The sequence below is a fragment of the Cupressus sempervirens genome, chromosome 1 (genome assembly GCF_028749045.1).
Source record: "Cupressus sempervirens isolate cs-2001-9-10 chromosome 1, ASM2874904v1, whole genome shotgun sequence".
NCBI classification, from domain to species: domain Eukaryota; kingdom Viridiplantae; phylum Streptophyta; class Pinopsida; order Cupressales; family Cupressaceae; genus Cupressus; species Cupressus sempervirens.
In genome coordinates, this window is record NC_143118.1 from 563,505,828 (window position 1) to 563,525,719 (window position 19,892).

Below are 19,892 nucleotides of genomic sequence, written 5' to 3' on the forward strand. Positions count from 1 at the left end.
CAACAGATGTCATTTAGAATGTGTTCCTATATGGCCACCATTAATGATTACTAAATTCACTCATTACACAATAATTTGATCATTTCACCTTAAATAAAAACTAACATTGCATTTTATAATTGAATTCATAACCAATCAAGGTGTTTAAATAAAATAAGAATACTAAAGAAACTTACTGTAACTTTTTAAAATAAACCAAGAATAATATACTCCATCCAATGTATAAGAATATGCAGATAAATCTATAAGACTGAATACACTCCCCAGAAGTAAGAGGATTTAGCATAAACTTTGATGCTTAAAATTCTCTGTGATGATACTTTTAATCGCAACATCCTAAGTAATCACTGTCAACAAAGGTCCCTTGTGTAGGGCCATTACCTGTTTCGAATAGGTCAACATTATTTTGATGGACAGAAGTCATAATCTAATTAATCTTAAGGATAACCTATAGTCCTCCAAGTAACACAAAATCCCAAATTTTTTTTGTTTAAGCGAGATCGTACTCAAACTAAAAATTGGGTTGCTAGAGGCTACTAAAAAAGGGATGAAATGACTAAGACTTTAAGTTAACTTTATACTTAATCCCATGAACAAATACATCACCAAATATGTAAGATGTAATGATTAAAAATTAACACATTCAAGAGACTCGACAAAAGAGCAACTTCACTCAAATCGACAAACAATAAACAGACATCACTAAATAGAGGAACCTTATTTTCATAAATTGTTAATTCTGCTCATTTTTTCTTATTATTTCTATCTCTATTTTCCTCAAGTGCAGAGGAAGACTTTCTCACTTGACCATACTTGGTCTGTGAGCAATTTTGGAAGCTTAAAAATAAAATAAAATAAAATTTCCCTCTAGAAAACAAATTACCCTTTATTGGTTTCTATGGATTTTATATAATCTTGAAGCTTAGCCTTGCCAGCTAAGACAAAAATGTAGACACTGCTGGAGTGTGTCCCCAAGTAACTATAGATATTGTATCTTTTGTATCTTATATGTGTTTTAATTACACATTCTGCAAATGAATCTCTGTCCCATAATTTTCTCTGAATGCTTGAGCCCTTCTTATACAATATGCCATGCTTTAACACTAGATATTTTTCATATGGTGCAACAATGGTCAACTAAATGCTGGTGCTGGAACTGCTGATGCTGTGTGGTTGACCATGAATTTCTAATTTCAAAAGAGGAAATACAGAGATCTCATAACCTCAGTAACCTAAAATCCATGAATTATTATAATGCTTTGAACTATGACAAAAAATCAAAACATAAGATGTTGTGTGGTTGACCATGAATTTCTAATTTCAGAAGAGGAAATAATAGATCTCATAACCTCGGTAACTTATAATCCATGAATTATTATAGTGCTTTAAACTATGACAAAAAATTAAAACATAAAATGCATGATGCCTGTATGAAAAAGTGACCTGATACATCATGAGACTACCTCAATTGACTATTAGCCCTTGAATAACATGCAACTGACTCATCTTGCGTTACTTCAGTCTGCGACAATCATTGTTTCACTTTATGATTTTTAAGGCACATATCTTGACTGTTATACTATGCAATGAAATAAATAGAGAATATCTTCAACCTGAGCATCAAATGCTAATTCCATTTTTTGAAAGGGAAAAATGGCATTCATACATGCCAGAAGTAACAATGGATATCTTCCTCCTACAAGATGAACTCACAAACCTTCTTTCTAACTGTGTCCACAGCCTTTGCCAAAAGAGACAAACTTTCTTCATCCTTTTCTTCTTCTAAAATTTTTTTGACATCATCGGAAATCTTATTCAAGGCTTTTCCTCGTTCAAACTGTCAACAGAGCAAAATAAAAATAAAAAGAATTAAGATCGGAAAACAACACATTTGGGAAAAATGCAAAAATGCCAATTGCAAGATTCAATCAAGCTTCTGTTATATATACACAGGCAAAAGTTTTAAAAACAAAAATTACATTATACAAAAATTATATTATACTAAATAGAAGATCATGTAACAGGATAGCAAGTTCCAACAAAAACTTATGTCAAATATAAGAACAAATATACATGCACATCATCGTAAAGTAAAAAGTCAATGACAAGCAGCATGAATCATATTGCATCTTAGGAAATATCTGCCAGTTCTATAGAACTGATGTTTGTCAATAACAGAGATGTGTGAATAACAAGTACAAATTTAATATACAATTTAATGGCACTTATATGAATCTTGAGCATAAGAATTTTATTTTTATCAGTATGCAAATATTACCGTTCCCTGGGGTCAACACCACTGAAACACAATGGTATTGATTTAACAGTGTTCGAAATAACTTCAACTTGCAAATAAAAAAACTTATATATTGAAATTCACAACCTTCAGCAGACATCTGTTGTTAACAATTGCAATCGAAGACAATATTCACATGCAAATAACATGTCTCATGCTTACCTTGCCATATTTTGGATCTGAAAAAACCGCCTCAATAGATGTCTCAGCCAAGTTCTTAACCTTCTCCAAAGTTCTATCTGAGACAGTGAATAGCTTGAATTGCATCTTTTGGTTCTTTACCTTTGCTGCTAATCTCAGCTGAGGATCAATCAGCTTGACAGCCTAACTTGAATGCAATAATATGGATTCAAAAACAATTTCTTAATAATCAACATAAGCAATACCCATTTTACAAATTCACTTGTGTTTACCTCACTGTGTGCAAGATGTAATGCATCAATAAGATCTTTGTTTGAAATTTCACGAGCTTGTGTTTCCATCATAAGTGTCTTTTCTCGAGTACAAGAATAAATAAGGTTAAGATCACTTAAGCTTAGCTGCAAATCAGACACCAGATAACTTAATCAGATACATATCCATATCTCAAGTCTAAACAGTTATATCTATCTATTTATCTAATTATATATATATGGATCCATGTGTGTGTCTGTGTGTATAGAAAATAACTAAATTCTCCTAAAGAATGATTGAATAACTATATAAATCTCATTAATGGCCTTTCCTCAAGCTGTTATATAAAGAGCAGAAGGCCATGAATCCTGTTGTGTATTCAAATAATTGACAAATTATGCTTTACTCAACACATGATATTGGTTATTGTGAAACTTGACCTTCCAGATTTCTCCATAGACTGAAAAATAAAATAGCAACAACAAAGTGGAATCACTGTTATCTTCTTTAAGAAAGAACCATGTTGGCAATGATTTCAAAATCTGCTAAAATAAAAAATTCTTTGACACTAGCAACAGGATTCACACTATGATCAGGGAAAGAAGCATTTGCTTAAACCCGTGTCTGCACTTGACTACATCACATTGTCAAAAATTAATTTATTTCATCAAGAATCTTCAGTCTCAAGTCTTCTATACCAAAAGTTCAATTTAAATATCCAAAGGCAACTCCTTGAACAACTGAACAGTTAAAAGGAGATCAAATCACTCAAACTAAAACTAATCTAGAATCTAGAAATAGAAATGAGAACATAAATACAGAAAAAATAGAACGTACAATGTTACTTCAAATCTAACCTAATCACAGTGAAACTTTTTTGCATCACAATAGAACATATAGATTAATACCAAGATACACACCTCATCCATATCAGGATTGACAATTAACTTTCCATTTATCCTGCCCACACGGACCACACCTACAGGGCCATACCATGGAATATTCGATATTGTTAAGGCAGCAGATGCAGCAGTGGCAGCCATTACATCAGGGTCTTGCTCACCATCAGAAGATAGAACATTGGCTATTACCTGTCAAATAATTAAAAACTAAAGAGATGAGTCTCGGCAGTAACTAACATAACCAGCCTCATCCACAAAGTAAAACTGGTGTCTATTTACGTTTAAATCCTGTTTCTGAATTATATGATTAAAATTTCCTAAAAGGTGGCAAATACTTAGCAGAAAGAGAAAGATGCACAGATGTCATTTATCAGGTACAGATATGCTAGGATACAGTAAATACTTTTAGCTTTGAAATAGCTAAGCAACTATCTGATAGATAAAAATAAAAATAATAATATTAGATCAAGACCAAAAAACATACCGAAGACCTATAGGTTCCAAAATACATCCAGAAGTCATTGAAACAACGATGTGTTAGAAAATGATCACATATAACATTTAATTATACACCTATGTTTGTATTTCCCTTTCCTTAGACCTTCAAAACACCTTAGTTTGATGGTTAATGGGTAGTTATGTGGTGGTTACCAAGGGGGCTGATGCAAATTGTGATATATATGTGCATTTCTGTAATTACTAACTTGTTGAACTAAATAAATAAGATGGCCATGTTTACGAGTTTTCATATGTATTATGTTATTATATGACTTAATTCTAATCTGCTTCCTGATATCCAAGATCCTGAGTATATGAACCTTCGATATCCTGCAAGTTGTATACAACCAATGTAAATTAGTCAAGCAATGGAAAATGGATTGGTCGATTTGCTGATGGGAAATGAATTTGGCACTGATACAGCATTAAGGTGCGGTGCCCAAGAAAACAGAAAATAGCAGTTGTTCAGTTCATTTGGTTATGTGCTTGCTTGGTTGTGTTATTATTGCCATCTGTAAGGTTTTTCTATTGCTCTTTGAAAGACTTTAATAGTTCCATGTATTTGGTTGCCCTCTAAAGGTACTGGGCACTTCTTGATATCAGAGTTAAATCTCTCTATTTCTCTTTCTCTCTTCCGTAAATTTATTTCTGTTTCTAATGGTCACTCCTCTTCTATGTTTCCATATTCTCTCTCTCTTCAATATGGAAACTTTCTCTATCTCTCTTCAAAATATATCTATTTCTCTCTTTGTTTGTTATAGAAACATTCTTCTGTATAATTGTATATATAGATCATTTATGATCTATGTTTTAATAAAACATTCATTGTTTTACCATAATATGGTATCAAAACTTTTTTTTTTGAAAAATAATAATTTCATTATTGAAATTTTCTAATTTATTTTTTGAAATAGGTTTTGAAAATCTTTATTTTCGTCATGAAATTTTAGACTAGAGATTTTCAACATCTTTTGCCTCTGTGTTGAAAAATTTGTTTGCAGTATTATTTTTTCTAAAATCCGTCTAGAGTTTTCATACTCTTTTATTTCTCTAGGTGGCTTTCTCCTACAACCAGTGCATCATCATCCTTTCCTTGCTCGTGCGACCAGCTTCCTATTAAAAATGACTGGAATTTTGGTGTTTTGGGCCTGCATTCGACATTTTTTGTGGCTTGTTGTTCTACAATTTCATGGCCTTCTTTTTGGGTATTTCCAACCTATATTTTCTGCACATTTTCTGCAAAGGGTGGTGTCCAGGGTGTTTTAAACCCTCTGCCTCTAATTTTAGTCCAGCAGTTTTGTTTCCACCATTTTTTGGGTTTTTTCAAAAACGGCTAGGGTTTCTTTTGGAACTCTCCTTTTTCGTGCCAGTTTTAAAAACTTTTTGCAAATTCTTGATGGGTTTTTGGCAACTTTTTGCAGATCTCAACTGGGTCAGTCTCCTTCTGGCTGCATCATTTTCCATTACTCGATTTTTTGAGCCAGCAGATTCAAAATCTAATTTCAGATTGTTTCTAGGGTTTTTGAGCTCTCTTCTACGTGTCTTCTCATTTTTTCTAGGTCTTCCTTAATCTACCTCAAAGTTTGTGCTCTTTCAGATATTCCATTTTTTGCATTAAAAATGTGTCATGGCATCTCTCACCAATCTTCTCTTGGAAGGCAGTCAGCGGTTCAACGGAAAGAACTACTACACCTAGAAGTAGAGAATGATGACGATCTTCAAGTGTCATCGCCTTGAGGTGCTTGTTCTAGGTACTAACACTCGCCCTACCATAGACCATTATTCTAGAACATACAAAGCGGATTCCTTTGCAATTTTTTTAGTTTTGAAGTTAGATTGAGCATTAAGGGAGGGTATTAGAGTAAAATTTCTCTATTTTTGTTTCTCTCTTCCATAGATCTACTTCTATTTTTAATGATCACTCCTCTTCTATGTTTCCATATTCTCTCTTTGGTCAATATGGAAACTTTCTCCTCTCTTCACAATGTTTCTCTTTCTCTCTTTGTTTGTTATAGAAACATTCTTTTGTATACTAGTACATATAGATCATTTATGATCTTTGTTTAATAACACATTCATTATTTTACCATTATACTTGAATGGTAGTTTACAAAGTACTTTACCTTGTCCTTTACTTCAAAAGGCTAATAGTATAAAACAAAGAGGGTGATAGTTTCAAAGTCTCTTGTGTGGTTGGTCATTGAAATAGAACATAAATATTTTATGGTCTTTCAAATAAATAAAATAAAAGTTCAAAAGAATGTCATTGAGAAAAACAAAAGGTATAGTTTTTAATAAAAACAATATTTTATGAGGTATCCAAATTCTAGATGAAAGGCTTTTTTTATAAGGATATATAAAAAGAAAAGAAAAAACTTTCTTTTGTCAATGAAGCTAAAGTAAAATTGCATATTTTACTTTTTTGTCAAAAAAGCAAATTGTTTTAAAAAAAAAATTATGGGTAAAGGCCAAGATTAATTTGCATAATTTGTTGTGATTAATTATTATTATTTATTAAGTTCGACTAGTGTTGAACCCAATAACTCTCAGAGATAAGAGGCTCACAATTTACAATTGTGTTGTAGCCTTTTGTCTCAAATTGTTTGAATGTAAAGTGGGAAACAATTTTGAATACAAAGAAATTTTAAGTTGTGTGGAAGGGTTTGAAAAATATGCTAAATTGATTCTAGAAGTAAAAGATGTGTTTTGTTTTGTAAAAGGTGTTTGCGGAGATAAAGATATTCTGGAATAATAAGGTTACAATAGGGCTTTTGTTTCTTGAAGAGATCGAGGTCTCTAGACACATAGGATGTATAATGAACTATACAATACATTTTATAAAAAAATTATAAAAATTACTTTGCTTGCTAGAGACCCAAGGCAAAACCTAACCAACATTTATTTGTATTCCAGAGCATTTTCAATGGAACTCGACTAAAGAACTATATGCAAACTCTCTCAATGTCAATGTCTTTTTTCTCATTTTTCTCTCTTTTGCTTGCTTGCATGAAAATTATATTCAAACAATATATTATAATTAAAAGTTACTGTAAGCATAAAACATTAAGAAGATAAAATCCTACGAACAATTTCAACCTGTATTTTTGCAATTATGCAATCAATATGTCATTGCACACAAAAATCAATGAATTATAAGCTTCATGGAATCGATGTGAATTATAAGCTCCATTGAATGGAAAGGCAATCCCTACCAATGTTGGTTTTTCTTTTGTTTTGGAAAATAAAAACAGGACACCCTTGCACAAAAGAGCCTATATTTATTCTTTTAATTAAAACCAGTGTTATCCCCAAGTTTTTAGGATGAGTATGGCATCGGACCAGGGGATGAATTTTCGGGATGGTAAATTGTTTTGCCAATTTTGAGGGCGGCTATATGACAATAGGAAAATTAAACATATAGAGAAATTTCAAATACTCATATGAAAACACGGATAAAGAATGCACTTATACATAAAAAATCTTAATATATAAGAAGTGGCAGAATTCATATGCCAAGTCTGTGTTACTTTGAGAGTCAAAGTCAAATTTGTTCTAGGAGTCAAAGTAAAAGTACCCCAAGCATTACCAAGTCCTCGGGGTGGGGATGGTTGAAAAACTACCTAAGGCGTGTCCCTCAGAGACACTAATTAAAACCCATTCTTTTCTAGACAACAGTTGTGTGCCTCTTCCCTTTGTTTGTAGAAGAATGTGTGTAGACCTATCTAAGGCCTTGTCAATACCCTATTTGTTTGAATTGTTGGTGATTCTGCTTTGCTTGTTGATGCCACATATGTAGCACCTGTGTTAAAGCTTGTACCCAACGTGAATGATCCCAACACTATGACTTGTGCTCCCAAGTTTTATGTAAATGATCTTTAGTTATAAACTTACAAGACTCAAACTTGCTCAGACTTGGCAAGCCAATTTTTGACTCGAACTCAGACTCAGCGTCTACACTCAACAAACACTTGGCAAGGACTCGAGAAATTGAAAAACCAAGAAATTCAAAGATTTTTGAGGATTTCAAACTTTTTGAATGCATCATTTAATAAATTAACATCAAAGACACAATAACTCAGATAAATAGAAACTAGTTTGCAAACATACACAAGTTTACCTTGATCACATAACTATAAATGTGAATTTCTAAAGGATATAAGTTAAAGTGAAAAACACATTAGAAATATAAATAGAGTCAATGTCATATGTCTACAAATTTCATTGAATATGAAATAAAAGCTAGAGCCTAAAAGACTAGGGCTCAAAGGAGCCTATATTAGTGAATGCAAGCTAAAAACTTGCACAAAAATCAGCAATCAATATTTGAAAGTTAATCAATCTGCTGGTTTATTTTCTAAAACCACAATATTCTTCTCTCAAGCATTTTTCCGCTCTTCCTTGTGTTTGCAAACAAATGAATTCTCCTTTTAGGTTTGAGAGAAGGTAATAAACCCAAGAAAGTCAAAGCAAATCATTTTTAAAAAATACTTTATAATGCTGAAATGGAAATCAACATGCAAGTGTATCAAAATGCAACGGGCAAACTGTTCTCCTTAGCCTTGGCAAAGAGAGGCAGACACACTCAAGCCCCAGGTAAAATATTTGGAATTTAGAGTCTTTCACATGCATGATAAGTAGATAAATACTAAGCTACAAAAACTTGCCCTCACCTTGCTTTCTAACTCTTTCATATTTATCTTGTAGATGCTTGGTGGTGAAATTGTGGTGGAAATGTCCCAAATCTACAAAAAACTTACTCTTCCCATCTTATGTCAACCATGTAGCTCATCCAATTGTGAGCGTAATTGAAGCTTGCTTGAATCCATTCACACAAAGAAGAGGAACAAGTTGGCACAAAATCGCCTAAATGACCTTGTCTTTGTGCATTAAAACCTTAAGTTGCACACAAGAATGGTACAGTCATCACTAGTTGAGCCACTTGATCTAGATGATATAGATCCTTATGGTGATTGGACAACATAGGAGCATCCTTCATTGTTCAACGAGGATGACATATATGAGTTGGAAAGGCAAGCTATGGATGATGAGGGCTTCGAAGCGGGAGTGGACCACATCCAGGAGGAGGGCAATGAGAGTGAGGACACTAGCAGTGAGTATAGTGATAGTGAGGATAAGAAGGATGAGGAGTCATTGTCAGGGCCAACGCCAGCATCACCACAGATGACTGCTATGGCTAGAGCCGCTAGACCCCCTCCCTCTCCCATAGTTTTTACTAGAACTACTAGGAGGGGAAGAGGAAGATGTAGACAAGTTTCATATTGAACTTGATATTTGTATTTGCTTATATTTTTACAATGACATTTTGGTATTTGTAATTTGCTTCAGAGATCAGAGTCTCTAACTACATCGGCATTCCACATGAGGATGCAATTTTGTTACTTATTGCATTTATATATATCTAAATTAGCTTGTTTGGTTTGTTCACTCATTTATTGACTCATTGTATACATCTACTTATTGAATTTTGTGCAAAAAATGCATTTTAATTAAATTTAAGTCATTTTTTAAATTCCTAATATTTCCTTGAGAAGTTGTCAATTTCTCTCTAATATTTGTCGAGAAAAAATAATTTGCCTCACAAATAAGTGACAGAGAATGAGACTTTGCACTATGGTTAAGACAATCTTCTTTAATGGTGTGATTGATGAAGAAGTGTATATAGAACAGCCTAAAGGGTTCATAATTCGCAACAAAGAAACTCATGTATGCAAGAAGAAAAAGGCATTGTATGGTCTCAAATAGGGGAGAGGAATCAGTACTTGAACACTTTAACTTCGCGCATATCAAAGTCTTGCGTGAAAATTTCAAATTGCTCCCATTTTTTGACAACAGCTTACTTGGTGAGTCACCTACTTATAACTAAGGTTTCAAGTCCACATCACCCATTATGATGCACATCAACATACTTTTTGCCAAGTTGTCCAAAACAGCCCAAATAAAAAGCGAGACCAATGGTTGTGCATAAAGGGTACCCATACTTGAATAAATGGTGTGGCATCATGTCATTGGTTAATTTTTATAACTAAGGGTACATTTTATTCAATTTTGGGTAGTCAGCATTGTGCTAACAACTTTAAAGTCAAAAGAGTTGGTACAATGTTGTCAACAAAATTGGACATTAAGTCAATAAATGTAGGTATCAAATCAACAACTCCTATCACAACTATGGGAACACGTTCAAGTACTGGGTCCTCTCCCCTAAGCTCCTCAAGCTTGGTATGAATGTATTGATGGTTATCTTTTGAGCTTGGGCTTTATGAAGAATGAGGTGGATCCAAATCTTTATTTCAAAAAGTATAATGATCGTATGCTGATCCTAGTTCTTTATGTTTATGATCTCTTTATTGCTGGTGATGATGAGTTGATTGCCAAATTTAAGAAAGACTTGACTTCTAAATTAGGGCTGAAAGATCTTGGTTTAATGTATTACTTTCTTGCTTTGCAAAAGTGGCAAAAGTTTAATGAGATTATTCTTAGCCACGGGAAGTACATTGTAGAGATTCTTAAGAGATATGGTATGCTTGATTTTAAACCAAATGTGACACCTAAGGAGGCAAATTTGAAGAAACAAGAAGAAGTTGTTGCTAATTCAGATTTGAATGATTGCACTCTTTATAAGCAGCTGATTGGTTCTCTCATGTATCTTGTCAACCCAAGGCCTTACATATGTTATGCAGCTAACACCTTGAGTCAGTTTATGTGTGAACCAAGGAAATTTCATCTCATGCCTCTCAAACATATTCTAAGATACGTCTAGGGTTCTCTAAAGTAAGGGTTCTCAAACTCTGATTGGGCAGGTTGCATTTTGTGTAAGAGTACCTTGGGTTTTTGTTTCAACCTTGGATCTGGTTTCTTGGTGCAGCAGAAAACAAAAATGTGTTGCTCAAAGCACAGCTGAAGCTAAATATGTGGCAGTTTGTACAGAAGCCTGAAAGGCTCTATGGCTTTGCAAGCTTCTTGGTGGATTATTTGGAGAGTTTTTGGATTCTAAATATATTTTTTTTGTGATAATCAAAGCTGCATTAAGCTCTCTATCAACCATGTCTTTCATGACAAGTCCAAGCATATAGAAATTAAATATCATTTCTTAAGCGAAATGGTGCTACAAAAGGTTGTGGAGCTCAAATACATCACAGTGATGAACAAACTGTTGATATTCTCACCAAGTATTTACCAAAGGTGAAGTTCTCTTATTTTAGAGACAAGCTAGGTGTGGTTAACTTTGAGGCTTAAATGAAACTAAGTCTCTTTTTTGTTGTGTATATGTTTATTCTTGTGTGAATTAATAAGATTGTAAAATCAGCTGTGATAACTCCTTCACTCTGAGGAAGTGAACATCAAGTTGAGAGAGTTCATGATTACATCATGTTGAGAGATTCTGTGATGGGGGATGGATGTCATGTTGACAGATTTCATGATAGTTCACATTGAGAGTCTATGATTAAAGACTTAGTTGTGATTCTTACAAGTCTATCATGTTGAGTGATTCCATGATTATTAATAGTGAATAAATTATTCTATCTATCATGTTGAGTGTTTCCATGATTAGTAATTGTCAATAAATTATTCTATCTATCATATTGACTGATTCCATGATTTATTTTAATAAGTGTTCTTGTATTGTCATGTTGAGAGAGTCCATGACAGCTCAGCTAATTTTCATATTTGCTAAGAGGATGTATTAAATTTAATAGCTTCATATGAAAAGCTAAGCTTTACTGGCTTAACAAAAATAAGTCTGTTGCTATTACTGTTCATGCGATGATTACTTCTGAATTACTAAATGATAACTTTAACGTCTTTTTATCGGTTTAGTACTAAGCTTTTATTACAGATTCAGCTCAAATCTCATCTAGACAGGTCAACGCTAATCATGTTTTGATTAAAATAAAATAATCTTGAGCGGTGTTATGCTAGCATACCTGATTTCGTGTTCTCCCAGGTGAAACTGCTAGTGTGGCATGTAAGGTCATCGTCTAGCGTGGCATGTAAGGTCATCGTTGAGCAACGGTATACATCAGAGATGTTATGTTTGGTATCATGTCGACAGTAACGAAGAAACATTGTAATAGTTCACATATTGGATTCTTCGGGAGATAAAGAGTTACCAACAGTAGTTACAGATTGAGGTGCATCGCATGGTTCAAGAAATTATTGTGGTTCCAATCTATTGTTGATTATTCCCGTTGAGGAGTTTTTTGGCCTAAGCTTTGGTCATCTGTAGAATTGTCTTTCATTACTGTCAGCATCCAGATATCGTTTGGGAATTAATCTCTCTATAATCAGGTATACCTCCTACTCAGACTTGACGACTTAAACTGTGGTTGGCAGGAGTATTTGTTGTGGAGTTCAATATGTTTTAGAAGATTGAATATTCTCTGTTAGATATTCTATCCTCAGTATTTTACATCAATTGATTTACTAATTCAATCAATCTTATTACTCACATCAATTGTACTAGTGCTTGATTGAGATTATTGTAATAGTTTATGTCATAAACTTTTTTGGACATTGAAATGCTCTAATATTGGAGCCCTGTAAAATCTATTTTGATAAATTAAATTGCAGGTTTTTGTATGCTGGGTTGTTTCCCTCTGTGAAAAGTGTTTCTCCCAGGGTAATTCTTTGCTCATACTTTATTTATTGTTCTTTTTTAACTGGAAAGTGGGTAAAGGCAAGTTTTTATTGCCCTAGAGTAAGTGGGTTTAGGTATGTGTAAATGGGTATATATATATATATATAGACACACACAAAAGAGTTAATGAAATATACAGAAGTGTAAAACTAAATACATTTGATGGCACGTACTAGATACTTCATCATTGATCAATGTCAATAGTTGAAATGATGGTAAAAATGATACAATATTATATGACAATTGATAGCTTAATATTTATATTTATCAATTGGCATTTAATCATAGTTACACCACCCTAGGGGACGGGGGGACAAGTTTCTGGGACAGGGGAACAGAGGGGCCTTAATTTGAAGACGGTGGAGGGAACGGTGGGGGGACAGTGATGGGGGATAGGAGGGGCTGTGTATATATATCAGTGTTTTGGGACTCTGCGAGTCCGAGGCAGAGGCAGCCTTTCTGAGGCAAATGGCGTATGGACTCTGGCTCGGCCGAGTCTTGGCAAAGTCCATGTGGACTCGTCGAGTCTTGAGCCCAAGACTCTCCACAAAAAAAAAAAATTTTAAAAAGATAAAGATTTTTGGAAGTTTTTTTTTTTTCAATGTATATTAATTCTGAAAATGATGTTGTGGTATGTCGGGAATTTATTAAGGATTGAATCTTAAATCTTAAATCTTCAACTTTATATTATGTTATTCAGTTTTTTCCCTTTCAAAATTCGTTGTTATACTTATGTGATCTATGCAAAATTGTGTATGAGTGTTAAGTAGCTTCTATGTATCTCAATTATTGTGCATTTGATGTTAATTGACTAAATGATGCATGAAAAAATCATTAAATCCTTAAAAATCTTTAAATTTCATGGGTTTCTCAAATTTCTGAGTCCTTGCTAAGTCCTGGCCAAGTTCAGTCGCCGAGTCAAAGTCCGAGTTTGAGTCGGATTTTGACATTCTGAGTCAAAGGCGAGTCCAAGTCCCGTAACTATGATATATATACATATGGTACATTAAATTGCTAGTTATCAAAAGATGTATTGCAATATAAGATGTAAAGATGCAAAAGAGTAAATACTTGAACATTGGATGGAATTGGAACATTGAACATTGAACATAAATAGTCGAATCAACAAATAGTCAACATCGAGACGTCCCTCATCCTCGGTGGTGGTGGCGGAATCTAGTGGTGCCGCTGGGGATGGGGAGACGGACTCCCCAAGTCCTTAATGCATCCAAGTCTCCAAGACGTGGGGCAAAAAGGGGCAGACGTGTCTCTGTGTTACTATGCATTTAATAGTGATAATTTTAGTTGTCCAAGTTCTTGATTCTGGTCTTCACTACTAGACCCGCTCATTCTAATCAAATTCCTGATATGACAAAAATATTCCACTAATTAGTGACGGCTTTTTAATGTAGCAATTAGTAATTACGTGATTTACCCCAAAATTCCCAAATAGGATTTTGATTGTGCTTGGAAATAGCAATTGAGCCTCTATAATGCTCCCTACTAGGAAGCTGCCAATATGCATTTATATCAGATCAAACAAAGAAACAATTAAGTATTCATAACATTTGAAAAGTAACAAACATAAGCCCCAATTCCTTACTTCTCTCCTAATCATCAACCCTTAGGGGATTTTTGGGATTCAATTGGCACAAGGCGCTTGGACACTAATCTACAAGTACACTCCCTCAGGCTTCAGGACCCTATTGTTGATCTATAATGTCATTAAAGTCAAACTAATCGCAGAGGATGTAAATATGCATACATAAGAATTAACATGGTTTGAGTTTTCAGTATGGACTTCAAACATACCTTCTGTTCTACAGATTTATTCATTGAACAGTCCCTAGCAATTTGTATGATTGAAAGACTTAGAGAGAATGTCGCCAACCTCTGCAGATATGAACAATGCATTGGTTTGAAGAAGAATGATCATCTCTACAGAAACAATGTCTCTTAATGACAGAACTAAGACATTCGCCTAAAATAATAGAAGTCAGGGTGTCGGGTCATGAGAAATTTTGGACAATGTTAACAACAAAGCTCTGTGTATATTCAGTAAAATGAGAAAATAATTCTGAATGGAATATTTTATACCTTTGTCTTATTCTAACTCGGGTGTCTGCTTGCCTAAGAGCTTGATATGGGGTGCATATTAGTAACTTTTGTTTTCTGTGTGTCTGTAATGTCCCTCAATGACTGTATTTTTGAAGTCAAATAATAAATTAATAATATATTCTTTCCTATTTATTATTTTATATTAGTCTCAACTTCATTAACTAATATTAATTAATTAATAATGAGATTTATTAAATAATAACCAATTTGTTATAAAGCAGTTCACGGAAACTTACACGAATTTGATATTCTAAATACGGGTTGTGTACATTGGAGAAGCATCATGGAAGGTTGAAAGCAATACAACTATTTGATTCTGAAGTATCTAGGAATTGAAGAACTCCTTTCGTCAGTTTTCCAAATTGGCCTAGTGCAGAATACACATTGAAGAATTTGAGATTATTTACAGACAGAGACGAGTGAACTTTGGAAACAGAGCATGCCCTTGGTTGATAATCAAATAAGGATATTCCTGTGGATGGTTGATAATCGCATAAGAAGATTCCTGCGGATGATTGGAATAGGACGAAATTGATAAAGAGACAAAATCTCAGCACCCCGACACTGCAGTTGATCATATCACACTGGCTATTTATTATAAAAAATCCAAAAGTCGGGTGAAGGATAGGCCATCGTTTTAGTTTCCATTCAACCCTGCAAAGTCAAGAATTAATTGTCTTATCTGGTGACGGATATCTCAGAAGTTTACTGAGATTTAAGTAATACATTTCTGGCAGCCCTTCTCATGGAAGACAAGAAGTCTTGGCGGTCCAGATCTAGCGGTTTCCTCTCACCAAAGGAGATTATATATTCTGCCATCACAGGTGCAGTTTTATTGTGAGATAATTACTCATTTAATAGTAATTATTTGTGAAATATTAGAAAATTATCTTTCCTATTTGCCGATTGTAGAAATAACATTACAATGAGGGACAAGTCAAAATCTTCAGATTCTGTTATCTATATCTGATATTGTTCTGAACTTGTAATATTCACCTTAGAACTTCTGGATAGATCTTTCTGTGATTAAATAGTCAGAGTATGACATACTTGAAGTGTAAATTCCAATTGTGATAAATAGTATGAAACAGAAATGAAATTGAAGAATTTGCATTCAGTATTTGAAAATAAATTGGAACAACCCTTATTTGTTAAAATCTGAGATCTATATTCAGAATTAGACTCTTAAAATCCAGGATTTTACATTGGTATCAGAGCCTTCAGTCCTGCCAGCCTGAGGGTACATACTACAAACTCACATATGCCAAAAGGAAATTATAATTTCCATAATACTAGAATCAGACAAAATAGAGTGCTAGAATCCTCCAGTTCCTCTACACAAGTTGACATTGAAGACAGTCATAATAAGTCAGACGAGGAAATAATATTTGAATACAATATGGGAGAGGCAGATGACATTAGGAATCTCATAACTGCATTACTTAGGAGTAAACAAGATATGCAAAATAATGTAAACCATATGGCAAACTTGATGGCACAATTCATGAATAATAATAAGAATCAAAATCAGAATAATGCAAGGGAAATGGATGAACAGGAGAATCAATCAGTAAATGGACAACATGAGAGTTTAACTTCAGCAAGACCCCTCATGCCAACCTTTAATCCTAGAAATCCACAGCCTGAAAGAGAACCTACCATTAGGGAACTCTAGGATTGGGTTCAAGCAGGTGATGATTTCAAAGCATCAATGACTTTTAGAGAATATTTGGATGTCAGAATGAAAAATAGAATAAGGGGCAAAGTGGGTATAATAATGAATTACAAAGGAAGATTGGTAAAATGTCCCTTCCTTATTTTGATGGGTCAGGTAAAACCACTGCCAGAATGAAACATAGAAGAGGTCTATCAAGATTGGGTTCAAGCAGGTGATGATTTCAGAGCATCAATGACTGTTAGAGAATATTTGGATGTCAGAATGAAACATAGAATAAGGGGCAAAGGGGGTATAATAATGAATTACAAAGGAAGATTGGTAAAATGTCCCTTCCTTATTTTGATGGGTCAAGTAAAACCACTGCCAAACCCTATGTACAAAAACTTGACACGTATTTACAATCAAACCCAATGATGGAGGATGAAACCATCAAATATGCAGCATTACATTTGGGGGGAATTGACAATGAATGGTGGCATCATGGACAGCTTACATTAGGCCATAACCAAATCAACAACTATGTTGTTTTCATAGAAAGACTTATTGACAGGTTTGATTCTAAGGACCCTGAACTCCATCTCAAAGATCTGACTCTACTTAGACAAACAGGAACAGAAGAACACTATATTTCTGAATTTAAAAAATTAGCCATATTAGTAACAGAAATCTCTAAGAGGCAAAAAGCAGTGATATTTATAGATGGTTTATCTAATACTATCAAAGGGTGGGTTAAGCCCTTAAATCCACCTTCCTTGCAGTCAGCCATAAAAAGGGCTATAGAACTGGAACCCCCTTCTAAAGGAAAGTTATTTAACAAAGGATCACCCTTTAAACGAGATTTTGATAAAAAAACCTTATCCAAACAACACATTACCTAGAAACAAATTAAAAAAGGAAGAGCATAATGAACACGGAAGGAAAAAATTGTGCTTCAATTGTAAAGAAGCATGGGCACTAGGCCATAGATGTTTAGGAAAAGGAAAAATTCACTACATCGAAGTAGTATCAGATAGTGAAGATGAGGAAAACATAGAACCAAATTAGAAACAAAATTCTAAAACTACAAAACGGATGCAGGAAAATCCACCAGGAAAAGGTGAAATAGCAACAATGACAGGGACTCCACATTTTAACATTTTCGAAGTAGGAAGGGTTTTACAAGGGCAAAGAGTCATTGTTATGATAGATAGTGGTGTTACACATAATTTCATTGACACTGCTCTTGTTAAAAAACATGGCTTACCTACCGTAAAACATGAAGGTTTTGGGGTCTGTCATGTCCCCAATTTCTGCCCTTCCTTAGTGACAACATTTTTAGCAAGGTTGGTCTATTATCTGGTTCTCATAGGCCAGCAGAGCATAGAGGGAACCAACCCAAGGGCTTTGAGAGTCATGCATGAGCTTCCCAAGTAGTTTGGAGCAGTAGGCAACAGTTTCCTACAATTTAGGAGGGATCCCTAATTTGTAGGGATTGACTAGGAGTGGTCTAGGACGCATTTGGAGACCTCGGCGAACATTTTGGAGACTTAGAGTGCATCTCCTATTTTTTAGGAGAAACCCCCAGTTCAGTGACAATTCTCTCAGAGGTGCACACAGTAGGGGAGTCATTGGGACTCAATTTTGGTTGATTGGGGCTGTCTCCTACTTTTTAGGAGCATCCCTAGATTTTAGGGATGGACTGCCAGTTCACCCATCTTGTTCGACATTAGTCACAGACAGGTGACAAGGTCAGATTCATGTTTGATTGGTCATTTTGGGCCTTTTGGGACTATTTGGGAAATATTTTAATATATTTAAATATTTCCTAAGTTGGTGTTTAAATAAATTAAAATAAGGTTAATAATATAACCATTTTGGAGTATTAAGGGGATTTTGGCTTCAGTTGATCAGGTACACCTATGTGTTATAGCTCGTTGGAAAGGTCTCGAATTATTATACATGATTTTTACTTTCTGTAGACTTTTTGGTGCCTTCAGCTATGGAATTTTAATAAAGTAATTTTTTCCTATAGCATGGATGACTTTAATTGGAAAAATGTTATTTTATTATATTTTATTTGAAAGGCAAAGTGTAATTTCCCTTTAGGGTTCAATTTACAATTGGAAGGGGATATAAGGAGATGGAGACCTAATTTCTTATTATCTTTTGCATATTGAAAAACTTGTTTTTGTGAATTGGCTCTGAGAGAGAAATTCTTCATCTGGGACGTAAACCCCAGGTTCTAGATTGGCTGGGACGTAGCCCTCAACAGTTATTGGCATTGGATTCTTCAGATAGTGTGCGTTGCTATCAGGGATAGAGTACACCATTCTTTACTATGGATTCAGGTTGCAGATTTATGGTTTCAGTGTTACAGATTGATTCTTTCAGCTGGGACGTAATTCATTGCAGTCTTACGGCTGCCATTTGCAGCAGTTTGGCATCATTGTTGGATGTAAGCTCCTTGGAACTGCATTGGATTTATTATTTGGCTTTATAAATCAGAAATCTGCTTGGTACGATTTATAGCAATTCTGATTTGGCTCTATGTTCTTATTTATTTTCAGTCTCCTCTCATGTTTATTGTTCATTATTCATTACTATTGTGAAAACTATCAAAAAACACAAAACAAAAACAAAACCTTCTGCAACTTCTGTCTATTCTCAAAGACCATCAAAGAAATCACAGGAAAATATAGTTTATTAATTTAAAAACTACAACAGATCAGCAAGGGCATCTATCAGGGATCTTTCAGTGGTATCAGAGCCTACATCCTGCCAGCCTGTAGAGTTTGTGGGAAATTGTCACAACAGATTTTGGCATCTGTGTATTAGATAAAAAGTTTTGATAATTCATTTCAGCATCTGGGTACTGGCTTAAAAATTTTGATCATTCATTTTGGCATTTGGCTACTAGATCAAAAGTTTTGATAATTCATATTAGCAGTACAGGGTCGATTTTTGCTCTTGCATGTTAGTTTTCGTTGGTCAGCGTGGTAGTTCATTATGGCAAAATTGTTAAGAGATATAACCCTGTGGAAAGAATGGGAACAGTCACAGCAAAAATTCAAGCTTCAATTGCAGCAGTTCAATGATTCTATGTCAAGGAAATTTGGACATGCTAGTGGATCATCATCTTCTTCTAAAAAGGATCCATTGCCACTAGACAAGAAAACAGAAGTAATTAGCATACTTGAGGAGTATAATACTCTTCCTCAATATGTTAGGGAGAACTTTCATTTCAAAGATTACATTGACATGCATCCAAAAATTTGTCATAAGGTTAAGCTTGCAAATAAGGAATACCATGCCATAGTTGATGATATGTTTTCATGTGAGAAAGAAGATTTGTGTCAACCTATCCATGTTCAT

At 34.2% G+C, this 19,892-nt stretch overlaps 1 protein-coding gene across 1 annotated transcript in view; it reads right to left on the reverse strand.

Moving 5' to 3' along the window:
• Positions 1–19,892, reverse strand: part of LOC149578676 (polyribonucleotide nucleotidyltransferase) — a 273,752-nt gene that overhangs the window by 118,066 nt on the left and 135,794 nt on the right. Inside the window, exons 6-9 of the mRNA XM_089831043.1 lie at positions 3,610–3,780; positions 2,710–2,835; positions 2,459–2,620; positions 1,718–1,837 (exon numbers count right to left, since the gene is read on the reverse strand). Coding sequence (XP_089687169.1) covers positions 1,718–1,837; positions 2,459–2,620; positions 2,710–2,835; positions 3,610–3,780 — 579 coding nt within the window. The remainder of the gene's footprint in view (positions 1–1,717; positions 1,838–2,458; positions 2,621–2,709; positions 2,836–3,609; positions 3,781–19,892) is intronic.